Genomic DNA, 13,204 nt, shown 5'->3' with positions numbered 1-13,204 from the left:
GATGGACTATGCGTTGCATTTTAAAAGAGCCAGAGGGAGGCACTTAGCGAGTTTATGGAATTTTCAATGAGCCACATTGACTCCAAATAATCCGTGAAGTCACACATGACATATCGACGCGATGGTATTTCCGCGTGAAATTCGAGAAATGGAACTCTGGCCTTCATTTTCTCTTATAAAAAATATCATCATCATCATCATCATCATCATCATCATCAGCCTGGTTACGCCCACTGCAGGTCAAAGGCCTCTCCCATACTTCTCCAACTACCCCGGTCATGTACTAATTGTGGCCATGTTGTCCCTGCAAACGTCTTAATGTCATCCGCCCACCTAACTTTCTGCCGCCCCCTACTACGCTTCCCTTCCCTTGGAATCCAGTCCGTAACCCTTAATGACCATCGGTTATCTTCCCTCCTCATTACATGTCCAGCCCATGCCCATTTCTTTTTCTTGATTTCAACTAAGATGTCATTTACCCGCGTTTGTTCCCTCACCCAATCTGCTCTTTTCTTATCCCTTAACGTTACACCTATCATTCTTCTTTCCATGGCTCGTTGCGTCGTCCTCAATTTCAGCAGAACCCTTTTCGTAAGCCTCCAGGTTTCTGCCCCGTAGGTGAGTACTGGTAAGACACAGCTGTTATACACTTTCCTCTTGAGGGATAGTGGCAACCTGCTGTTCATGATTTGAGAATGCCTGCCAAACGCACCCCAGCCCATTCTTATTCTTCTGGTTATTTCAGTCTCATGATCCGGATCCGTGGTCACTACCTGCCCTAAGTAGATGTATTCCCTTACCACTTCCAGTGCCTCGCTACCTATCGTAAACTGCTGTTCTCTTCCGAGACTGTTAAACATTACTTTAGTTTTCTGTAGATTAATTTTCAGACCCACCCTTCTGCTTTGCCTCTCCAGGTCAGTGAGCATGCATTGCAATTGGTCTCCTGAGTTACTAAGCAAGGCAATATCATCAGTGAATCGCAAGTTGCTAAGGTATTCTCCATCAACTTTTATCCCCAATTCTTCCCACTCCAGGTCTCTGAATACCTCCTGTAAACATGCTGTGAATAGCATTGGAGATATCGTATCTCCCTGTCTGACGCCTTTCTTTATTGGGATTTTGTTGCTTTCTTTGTGGAGGATTACGGTGGCTGTGGAACCGCTATAGATAGCTTCCAGTATCTTTACATATGGCTCATCTACACCCTGATTCCGTAGTGCCTCCATGACTGCTGAGGTTTCGACTGAATCAAATGCTTTTTCGTAATCAATGAAGGCTATATATAAGGGTTGGTTATATTCCGCACATTTCTCTATCACCTGATTGATAGTGTGAATATGGTCTATTGTTGAGTAGCCTTTACGGAATCCTGCCTGGTCCTTTGGTTGACAGAAGTCTAAGGTATTCCTGATTCTATTTGCGATTACCTTAGTAAATACTTTGTAGGCAACGGACAGTAAGCTGATCGGTCTATAATTTTTCAAGTCTTTGGCGTCCCCTTTCTTATGGATTAGGATTATGTTAGCGTTCTTCCAAGATTCCGGTACGTTCGAGTTCATGAGGCATTGTGTATATAGGGCGGCCAACCTTTCTAGGACAATGTTCCCACCATCCTTCAACAAATCTGCTGTTACCTGATCCTCCCCAGCTGCCTTCCCCCTTTGCATAGCTCCCAAGGCGTTCTTTACCTCTTCCGGTGTTACTTGTGGGATTTCAAGTTCCTCTAGACTATTCTCTCTCACCTTATCGTCGTGGGTGTTACTGGTACTATATAAATCTCTATAAAACTCTTCAGCCACTTGAACTATCTCATCCATATTAGTAACGATATTGCCGGCTTTGTCTCTTAACGCACACATCTGATTCTTGCCTATTCCTAGTTTCTTCTTCACTGCTTTTAGGCTTCCTCCGTTCCTGAGAGCCTGTTCAATTCTATCCATATTATAGTTCCTTATGTCCGCTGTCTTACGCTTGTTGATTAACTTAGAAAGTTCTGTCAGTTCTATTCTAGCTGTAGGGTTAGAGGCTTTCATACATTGGCGTTTCTTGTTCAGATCTTTCGTCTCCTGCGATAGCTTACTGGTTTCCTGTTTAACGGCGTTACCACCGACTTCTATTGCGCACTCCTTAATGATGCCCATAAGATTGTCGTTCATTGCTTCAATACTATGGTCCTCTTCCTGGGTTAAAGCCGAATACCTGTTCTGTGGCTTGATGCGGAATTCCTCTAGTTTCCCTCTTACCGCTAACTCATTGATTGGTTTATGTACCAGTTTCTTCCGTTCCCTCCTCAAGTCAAGGCTAATTCGAGTTCTTACCATCCTATGGTCACTGCAGCGCACCTTGCCGAGCACGTCTACATCTTGTATGATGCCAGGGTTCGCGCAGAGTATAAAGTCGATTTCATTTCTAGTCTCACCATTCGGGCTCCTCCACGTCCACTTTCGGCTAACCCGCTTGCGGAAAAAGGTATTCATTATCCGCATATTATTCTGTTCTGCAAACTCTACTAATAACTCTCCTCTGCTATTCCTAGAGCCTATGCCATATTCCCCCACTGACTTGTCTCCGGCCTGCTTCTTGCCTACCCTGGCATTGAAATCGCCCATCAGTATACTGTATTTTGTTTTGACTTTACCCATCGCCGATTCCACGTCTTCATAGAAGCTTTCGACTTCCTGGTCATCATGACTAGATGTAGGGGCGTAGACCTGTACAACCTTCATTTTGTACCTCTTATTAAGTTTCACAAGACATGCCACCCTCTCGTTAATGCTATAGAATTCCTGTATGTTACCAGCTATGTTCTTATTAATCAGGAATCCGACTCCTAGTTCTTGTCAATCTGCTAAGCCCCGGTAGCACAGGACGTGCCCGCTTTTTAGCACTGTATATGCTTCTTTTGGCCTCCTAACTTCACTGAGCCCTATTATATCCCATTTACTGCCCTATAATTCCTCCAATAGCACTGCTGGACTCGCCTCACTAGATAACGTTCTAGCGTTAAACGTTGCCAGGTTCATATTGCAGAACAGAACAGAATTTTGGAAGAATACGTTATCTGTCTAAGCCGATTATTCAGTAGTTGTCGTTATGTGTCCCTTTAGTTACGTAACATGGCCGTTACTGCCGCAAAAGTAGCTCCTGGCACTTTGTTTTTAGAGTAATCGTGTTGTTAATAAATTTCGTAGCCGCGTGAGTTGCATATTAAAACGTGGTACATTTAAGGTAGCACACTACTGAACGTCAGCCACATCGAGAACAGAAGGATGTGTAAGTGGTGCAGCTGCACGAAGCAGGAGCACACGAGCATTTTGTTTTATTTTTTCGCTATAACGAAAGGGAGTTCATTTAACAAACTACGGTATAAAACACTCGAAGAAGAAGAGCACAAAGATGAGAGAGAGAGCTAGAAGAAAGAGGAGAGAGAGAGCGGGAGTTTCTATGGCCATTCCTTTATAGCTCGAACGTTTTAAGCACTGGGCGTAATGGCAGGACTACCAGCGACACCGCTCCGCACTTCCTCCAAGAACGCTCGTATGCTCCATAAGCGAAGATTAATGTTATTTTTTCTTCGTGCGTCTTGCGCCTCGTCGACTGTCATTCACTAGAGCTTTTTTTTTTCTTTTTCTGAATACACAATACAAAATTTCCCAAGTAAACGGGGCAAAAAAATATATATATATAGTCACAAACGCTTTCCGCATTCTAAGTTCTATCACCCTCCGTTATTGCCATCCCTTTCTTGGAAATATGACGCATTCACGTGCAAACGCTCTTATAAGAACACATATAGTACTTCGACCAAAAGCGGTGCATAATTGATTCACGCTTACAGTAAATGTTATTTGCTTTGCTCTTACTCGCTGAAGCCCAGCTGGGGTTGTGCATACATGGGCAAAGGGTATATACAACATATTCGAGTAAAGGAAAGAACACACAGTCACGAGTTCGACGAAACATCGTCTGGCGAGGAGCGAACAGCGTTAGAAAAAAATGCACAATCGCCAAAAGCAGAAAAAAAAGAAAGATAAAAAAATGACGTTTCAGGAGCTGTACGGCTCTCTTGTTCACAATGGAGCGAAAGTACAAAATGCCGTCCTACAAGTATTGACGAGCTTAAAAATTAAGTCGTGGAGTTTTACGTGCCAAAACCACGGTCTGATTATGAGGCACGCCGTAGTGGGGGACTTCGGAAATTTGTACCATCTGCGATTCTTTAACGTGCACCAACATCCAAGTACACGGGTGTTTTCGCCCCCATCGAAATGCGGCCGCCGTGGCCGGGATTCGATCCCGCGACCTCGTGCTTAGCAGCCCAACACCATAGCCACTAAGCAAGCACGGCGGGTATTGACGAGATTGCGCATGATTTTTGTGTGGTGATCAGCAGATCTTCGGCGTTGCCGCCGCAAGAAAGACACGCTGTAAGAAGACTCCAGCAGAACGACACCATCATCGTCCTTCCCGCCGACAAAGGAAATGGCACAGCAGTTTTGAACGGGGACAATTATAAGTTCGATTTGTTGAGATCTACGCAAAGCTAAACCGGGATCCTAACAGGAAGGTGTAACGTGAGCTACAGAAGCTGCTGGTTGAGGTTTCCAGGTTCGTCTCGCCTTCCTCCCCCCTGACCCCTCCCCCCCCCCCCCCCCCCCCCCCTCCGGGAAAGAGGAGGCTGTACTACCACCTTTTGTGCTACAACGGTTCGGCTTCCGCAGTGTACGGGCCGCCCAAGGTGCACAAGTCTGAAGTGCCGCTCAGACCTATTGCCGATTTCACACGTTCGTCCCTTCACAGGCTGTCCAAATACTTACATGGCATCCTGAGTCCACTGGTTGTACAAAAAAAAAACAACAACAAAAAAAAAAACAACGAACGTTAGGGACTCGACACACTTTGTTGAACACTTCAAAGGCGTTGCCACTGATGACAAGATCTCATGATTTCTTTCGACGTGCAATTCAGTGTTTACGTCGGTGCCTGTAGATTTTGCTGTGCGGTGCTGCAAGGACGTCCGAGAAAACGATTCTTATTCTCTGCTCTCGAGGACGCAATCGAAGTGGACGACCTCTGCCGCCTCTTCAGATTCTGCTCGAGCAACAACTACATCGTCTTCAATCGAGAAACTTAAAGGCAAGTTTTCGGCACAGCCATTGACGCCTCTGTCTGCGTTACATCTGCAAACCATAAAGTTCAGGGCTTTGATGACTACGTTTGGTCGTCCGCCAGAGTTATTCGTACGCCGTGCAGACGACTGTTTCGGTGTTTTGCGCAGCTGTGACGTGTTACCTTTCCTTGATTGCCTAAGCTCCGTTCAATCGAGTACTCAGTTTCCGTTGGAAGAGGAGGACAATGGCCGTATTGCGTACCTGGGCGTCCTCGTGGAGCGCGCAGCTACCGGCCTCAATACGTCGGTGTAGAGAAAGGCTATGCACGCATGCAGGTACCCCAACTTCGACTCGCAACATCCCATGAGCGACAAGCGCTCCGTGACAGCGTCTTTGTTCGATCAGGCTTTTCGACTGTGCTCAGGGGAGGATTCTCGGAAAGTAGAATTGCAAAGATTAAGGAATGATCTCGGAAGCAACGTTCAGTTACCCCCGTCAGCACTCGATAAAACAAGTACACCGATGAGTCCCGACATCTAAAGACAATGCCTCGGCAAAAAGAAAAAAAAGGTGGGGGGGGGGGGATGAAACGTGCGCCCGATACGCAACTAGCTGGCAGGAATATTTGAATATTATACCGTTCAAATTGCGCGTGTGCATGCCTTCAAACAAATTCAGGGCCTGTCTTCAAAAGACGACTTCGAACAGACACGTTTCACGGGAGTTGTTTACAACATAGCGTGCGGAGCCTATGGGGCGTCATGCATCGGTGAATCCGGAAATTCCCAACCGCGTTTCAGACAGCACCACAATGACGTGGCCAAAGGACACTCAGCTTCCAATGCATATGCCGAACACGTTGCTGACACGGGCCACACCATATGGACCGGAAATCAGCGCCAATAGTCGTCACCGAAAAATCACTACCTTCCTGCCTTTTACTAGAATCCCTCTACATACAATCTACTGACCACTCACTAAACAGGACACGTGGCAATATGCGAGCAGTTTATGCAAGAAGCATGCGAAATATTGTCACTATACTTAAAGGACGGCATTCTGTACGTTCGCTCCATAGAGAAAAAGGGACCCGCATGGGTCCAGAACGTCAAGTTTTTGAAAAATCATTTTCTTTTTCTGCTTTTGGTGAGTGTGCGTTTTTTCTGACAACGAAGGGAGTCAGTATACATCTGTGCAAATGCGATTCTCTTTTAACGGAGCCGCTGGACTTACTAGTAAGTACAAACGAGCCATATCAAAGTTGGCTGGCTATAGTCGCGCTCGGCGGGGCCGGCTCCTGGCCTTTTAGCTTAATGTACCATTATAGCTTAATTTATTATATCTCGCCGTTTATTTTTCTGTTAATAGATTGCTGTCCTCTTGCGGATAGGCCACAAGGTAAAGACACGAGCTGACTATAACCCATTTTCGAATCAGAAATGACTTTTTCTAATATTTGTTCTTTCCGCGTACTCTCAATGATTGTACTATGGTCTAACAAACGCTCAAGTCCTGCAACCTACAATAACATAATTTGTGTGGAATTTACCGTAATGGTCGCTCTTTTCCTATTTACGCGTGAGATCTAAGTTTGTTTCGTTTGTGCTATTTATTTTTTTTACTTGCCGCAATCTCTACTTACTTTTTATTGTGCTATATGTCGCCTAATGTAACCTATCATTTATGCATTTCCCACGCTGCTGAAATTACAAAGGGAATCGTGCTATAAATAAATAAATAAATAAATAAATAAATAAATAAATAAATAAATAAATAAATAAATAAATAAATAAATCCGCTTATTTATAGATTCGCCAAATAATTTCTTGATCTTAGCCACTTCTAACGAAAACAGCCACGAACGCCAGAGAAGCGTCACAAGAATTTTGTTTGAAAATGCCACTGCTGCTGTTGTCAGCGAGAAGAATAACTGGAAACGAGGGGCTCGATTTTTCGTTAGTCACAGCCGTACGATTAAAACAGACCGTGAAGCTAGAGAAAGCATGTAGGCTAAATGTACTGTTCAGTTTCAATTGAAATGTAGGCGGGCGGGAACGGGAAATGAAACTGAAGGAAGAGACAACTTGCTGCTGCTGCGGAAGTCGAGCCCACAACTCCCGCATTTACGCGTGTGGTGCTTCACACATCAGGCTATGCCAGCGGCGGCTATCCTCCCGTCCACATTCCTGGGCATTTGTGTATATTTGAGTATATGCGTACTGCAGGTCTGTAGCCCCGGAAGTGTTAACGAGCGTCACTCACGACCCCAGCGGCAGACGCGGGCTGTCCTTTCAACCGCAGTCGTCACGAAGCATAAGCGAAATTACAGGAGCAGGCAAGTGGCCAATAAACTATTAAGCTAAATATAAGCAATGAAAGGAAAGAAAGAAAACAAAAATATACGCACATTTGCTTCGTGACAGGGCAGCGCAGTGCTCTTTCGTATTTATTTTTTTCATTTCCGACGTCGCATCGCCACTTACCGCTCTGTATATATATATAGACCATAAATATTTATGATCGCTTAGCGCAAACAAGGAAGTACGAAAGGGAACAAGGGAAGCGATCGTAAATATGAACTGACTAGCCCAGCAACATGTGCTTCCGCCACTTAGCACCAGGCTCTTTCCCTACCACCATACGCATAGCCCGCCAAGGGTCAGCTGTTCCGTATAGGGGGATCGCACAATGCCGACAACCCTGCGCCGCAGTCACGTGACGCGGGCACTTCCGACAGCCATTGTGGGGAACATACCCGCCATGTGGGAAATTTCGCGTTCCCATTTTATTGTGCTAGCCCCACTTTACCCACTGACTCACATAGAGGCCTGTAAGGTGCTTAAATAACTAGACGCATAACAGGCTCTAGCAGCCCGGTTGTTTGCCGTCATCGCGCTTTAATGCGATCGCGTTAAGGGCCCCGAGTCGCAGAAATTCCGGCGTTGGCATCGCGCGTCCGGCGTTCCGCGTAGAAGAATTTCGAACCACGCAATCCCTCCGTGGGGCGCAAAGAAGTTACACAACTAGTTGAATTTCTAAAGGTAAAATACGTAGAAAATCATAAAGTACGACTTACGCACAACCTACAGACATGATAGCATCGCAGTGTAATTTGAAGATACGAGAAAACATAATTCTGTTATGCGGAAACTCAAACATAAACCCCTTTTAAGGCGATAGCGTTTTTCAGCTGCCGTTTGAGGTCTGTAATAGTAGGAGCGGCGCGGCCCCGTCGGTTCCTTGCACACCATCAAAAAAAAAAAAAAAAAAAACCCCAAAGCTGGCTTTCGTGCATAGCGTTCGCCGCCAGCGTTTCCCGGTAAATATTACAGTACATAAGCTGCATTTGCTGGGAAGCGTGAGAAGCACTCGTGGATCTTTGAATGCCATCGCGTTCCACTCTTAAAGGCGAAGCTTAAGCGTCCTCCAAATTTTGTATGTATTGCGCTGTTTCTGCAGCGTTCCTTTCGCCGATATTCGATATGCCGACTTCCTCCTGCGTGCCGCCATGCGAGCAGTGTTTCTACGTGGGCGCTTCCTGCTGTAAAGTGCACGATGAGCGCACGTATATATTCAATGCGGCGTTCAATACACCGACTTCACCTGTGAACCCGGCCGTTACGTGGCCGTTCTGACTGTTCGAAATGCAGCAGCTTTGGCTCAGCAGTAGGCATACTTAAGGTTAATATGTACAGCGCAAAAGTTCCTAGTTTCCCATTTCTGGCACACATGAGCTACAACACCGTCGTTAGAGCCGCGTCGCTCCCGTCTGTAGCCTCGATAGTATAGGCGACAGCAATCACACTTTTTGAGCCTGGAATGAGATGTCGGACAACGTTAGCAGTGACACGCTGCCTCGATCGTATGTCTACTTTAGCGTTTGCGAGGTCATGCTTAGTCCGCGCTACATGACTGCGTGCATGGGCTCGCTACACCAGTACGTATATACCATATCGCAGCATGCCGCGCTACTTGACTTGCTTCCCTCATTTTCGCATATATAGTTTGCTTCGATACAATTCGATGTGGCGAGGCTCGACAAACAAGTGGTAGTTCCTGCAATCAATGCTTCTTTCCGTCGCCACTATCGCTTTGCAGTCAACGACACCTTCGTGGAGCACGCGTGCGGGAACGCGAAGACATTCCACCAATCCTGTTACGGGGAACCATCGAAGTTTGCGTTCGCAGGGACACGTTATTGAGCGAACACGCCCGTGCGCACATCGGAAAGCCCTATAGCAAACTGTATGAGACTTTAGCCGGGCGTGCGCGGCCCCACAAACTTTCCACACGCGTCCCCTGCAACCCGTCCCTCCACTTGTCTATATCCTTCACGGTGGCTGGAACCCGATGTGCTCACAGGGTTGTCGGCATTAAGCGAAATGTATGTACCTGAATCCACGTACGTTCTCGCCGTTGACGAGGTCTATATACCACTCGAGCAGATTCATCTCGCGACAGGTGTCTCGTTCTTCCATCCGCGCACAGGCTTGCACTGTCTCACCTTGATGAAATCGAACAACTCCTCCTCGTCCTTTCGCTGCTCGCCAACGGCCCGCTTGGACGGGTCTTTGGCGAGGACTTCCTGCGAAGAAGACGAGAGAAAAATGCATCGACGTGGCTCTGAAACACGCAGTCTGCGTGTTGGGTCACGTGGAAACGACGGACGCAGGCAGACTATCGCGTGACGAACAACTTGAAGGGTGTAAATACTCGGGCAGACGCAGTAAAAAAAACTGAGCCCGCTGCAAAAATGCTTCCACTGACCTGTGCCACCATTAGTTGGGCAAATATGCAGTGCATCGAAGCGCAATTGTGAATAAGTGAAATGGTCTAATGGTGATTGTTTCGAATATTATTCAGTAGATTGGGAGCCGCCGTAGCTGAGCCAAAGCATGGTGCAGCTAAGTGTACTGTTCAAAAATTTCCTGTAATTCTATGAGGATCGATCGCCTTTAGGCAGCACGCGAATTTGCTTTATTTTTTTTATTAAAGATGATTTCTATTAAAGATTATTCCGGCAGTCTAACATCTCTTTAAAACGATGTGTGGGGTGCTGGGACATTACAGTTTGCTCTTTCGACACCCGGTGCTTCACTCTGAGCTTCATTACGGCCTTCGTCATGGTGCGGCAGATATGCTCACGTTTCGGTTTCCCACTTAAAAGTCCCTCAGTTGGCTGCAAGTCCAGTTGTGGAGGGCATTACATGGGTAAAATAACGCACATGAACCTCCCTTTCTTTTACAAAACGAACAATACCGAACGTTTATATTCACTTTGCTTAGAAGTGAATGTATTCGGCATTCGATACGATAAAAGTCGTTTGCTACATTCGGTTCGATATTTAAAAAAAATTATATTCGAAACCTTTACTATATACACAAATGAAGAAGAGGAAAGTTTGGTTAGAATGTGGCAACCTTGTACAAGAACACTCAATATGGCACGTATTTCGGAGCCAGATGTACTCTTGAAAAATAATCTAAGAACAAGTCTTTAAGAAAGGAGGACAGGTTTTAGGTACTGGTTCAACGGTAGTGGCTGAAACTTGCGTAGGGTGAACAGAGGTGTCGAAGGGCACGTTGAAAAGTCTCTTATAAGAGTCTTCAACCTTGGTATGTGTCACATCATCATTGTACGTAACCATTGTGTACACTGTATAAATGGAACATAATTTTATACATGTGGCATTTAGTTTACGTGTAACTGTGCCTTTCCGTGGGTGCATGTGATTGTATGTTGGCGAGTGAGGACTCGGACACTACTTTGAAAACGTGCCGTGTTTCGTCTTTTGTGTTATCGTCCCGGTGGAATTGCGCCGTGACTGTGACTCAGAACCCGTATCGTCTCTTGTCGAAATAAACTTTTTTTTTCTAAACACACGCTGCTGCACCTGATGTTCCTCGTAGACTTGGTGCTGGACGAGCAGATACGGGTTGTTCGAGGACTCGGCGGGCGCGGCGAGCGCGGCCAGAACCGCGAGGCCGAGCAGGCTGACCGCCGGTCGAAGACGGGTGAGGCTGCGTCGCACCATTCTCGGGCACGGAACTGCTGCTTGGCACAGGCTCGGCAACCTGCGCGTACGCGTGCAGATCCTGGCAGGGGCTGTACGTACTATACTCGACCATTTCGGAACGCTGGTACGCAAATTGAAGGCTTCCTCCAAAACTGATACACGCGGTGGCCCTGTTTCAATTTATGCTATAAGAGATATATATAAAAAAAAAAACGCACACACAAATACTCGCGCGGTCTTCAGGACTGCATCGTTGAGATATGCACTATCACATTATTCCTTTTTCGAAGTATGTGTTCACCAGAGCTGATGGTGTGAAGCTGTGACGGCTCAGAGTTACCATGTTACCGGTGAATGGGTCCCGTTTTTTATTTGAATATTGAACGACCACTCTGCATATATTTGGGTTGTGAGGCTGAATGCTTTTCTGTTTATTGTTTTTTTTTTGGGGGGGGGGGGGGGTGAGGGGGCGAGGTTCTTAAGTATGTGTTCCTGTTCCGGACTTTTCAAAGGTCTAACGTTAGCGAAATGGGCGTGGTGGTGAAACCCAACCAAACTACTCTCAGTCATCGCCTCCTCTCGATGCCGCAACGATCGCACAACCTTCGCATGTGGGATGCGAGGGTTGTGGGATCGTTCCCCACTTGCGGCAAGTTCTATTTTCATCCACTTTCATTTCCATTAATTTATAGTTTCTTTATTTCATTTATTAAGCGCAAGTTATTTCCCCTATGTTGTCCTTGGTGTCCATGTTTGTTGGCATCACGCTTGCGTCTGAGTGCGCGCTGCTGCCGTTCCGGTGGAGAAGCGGTAGCTAGACGCTCCGTTCCTGCGTCTATCAGGTTATCACGCGTCTGTCAGTCTTCCTCCGACTTACGTCGTTAGGCACCGCCCAGATGGTACTCTTTCCGACGAGCGCAAAGCAGGCGCGAACGCTAGCCGACGGGTTAGAGTAGCAAAGGAGAGTAGGAGAGGGTGGTGAACAGTTGGATCGGCCGCACCTGGCCAGCATTGAAAACAAAAAAACAAAACAAAAAAACAAACAGCGGAGGCGATGTCTGAATAATTGAACTGAATTCAGGGGTTTTACGTGCCAGAACCACGATTTGATTATGATCACGCCGCAGTGGGAGACTCCGGACTAATTTTGACCACCGGGGGATCTTTTATAAACGGCTGCCCAAGGCACGGTACACGGGCGTTTTTGCATTTCGCCCCCATCAACGTGGGGCCGGCCGTGACCTCGTGCTTAGCAGCGCAACACCAATAGCCGCTAAGCCACAGTGGCGGGCGGGTTACTCTCAATAAAAACAAATGTAGCCGGACAGTAAAGCTTCGCGGCATCTATCTGCCTTCTCCTATAGAGCTCGCGCCCATGCACGGGCCACGCGCCATATTTTGGAAGTAATCTCACCGCGGCAAGTGCAAAGCCCGAGCCGAGACGTTGGTGTCTTGATTGGCATCGGGTTCCCGCGCGTCCAGTGTTGGCGATACGTCGCCCAATCTCAAGTTTTCGAGACATGGTGCGAAGCGTTCGCGCGCGTTGACACCGATAAAACTACGAACCTTACTTCGCGTAGTTTTCTCTTTGTTATCGCAATAAATGCTGACGAAACTGGCTTTTCATTTTCTTTTTTTGCTCAGGACGAATATCCGTATCTTTTTAGCATGTTGTTTTTAAATTGTGGGCGCCGGCTGTGGGCGCAAATCGTGGTCAGCCATGGCGTCGGAGGTTTACGGCGCTGCGCGACGCAACACATGCAAATATCGGACGCCATGAGCCACGTCGATGTATTGGTCTCGGCGCGATCTGCACCGTACGCGCTGGCGCTCATAACGGCGCTATTATGGCCCGACCTTCTTGCCATTCGTTTATATAAGTGCTTGCCAACAAGATACTATCCACCAGGAATGCTCTATATAGAAATTTGTGAGGTTGCTTTTAATGCTGAAACCGTAAAACCGCTAATTAATGGAACCGGCGATTTAACGAAGTTTTTCGCTGCAAGTACAACCTCGTGATATCGAGGCTCCACTGTAGCTGAAATGTCGCGAGCCAATTCATCTTCAATT

At 46.8% G+C, this 13,204-nt stretch overlaps 1 protein-coding gene across 1 annotated transcript in view; it reads right to left on the bottom strand.

The window, feature by feature from the left end:
* LOC126541930 (uncharacterized) overlaps positions 1-13,204 on the bottom strand; it is a 30,948-nt gene that overhangs the window by 14,774 nt on the left and 2,970 nt on the right. The window contains exons 2-3 of the mRNA XM_050188902.3: positions 11,009-11,189; positions 9,619-9,699 (exon numbers count right to left, since the gene is read on the bottom strand). Of these exons, the coding sequence (XP_050044859.1) occupies positions 9,619-9,699; positions 11,009-11,149 (222 nt within the window). The 5' untranslated portion in view covers positions 11,150-11,189. The remainder of the gene's footprint in view (positions 1-9,618; positions 9,700-11,008; positions 11,190-13,204) is intronic.

Source organism: Dermacentor andersoni, chromosome 2 (assembly GCF_023375885.2).
Source record: "Dermacentor andersoni chromosome 2, qqDerAnde1_hic_scaffold, whole genome shotgun sequence".
Lineage (NCBI taxonomy): Eukaryota > Metazoa > Arthropoda > Arachnida > Ixodida > Ixodidae > Dermacentor > Dermacentor andersoni.
Note: the sequence above shows the minus strand (reverse complement) of the source record. Positions and strands in the feature narration are given on the sequence as shown.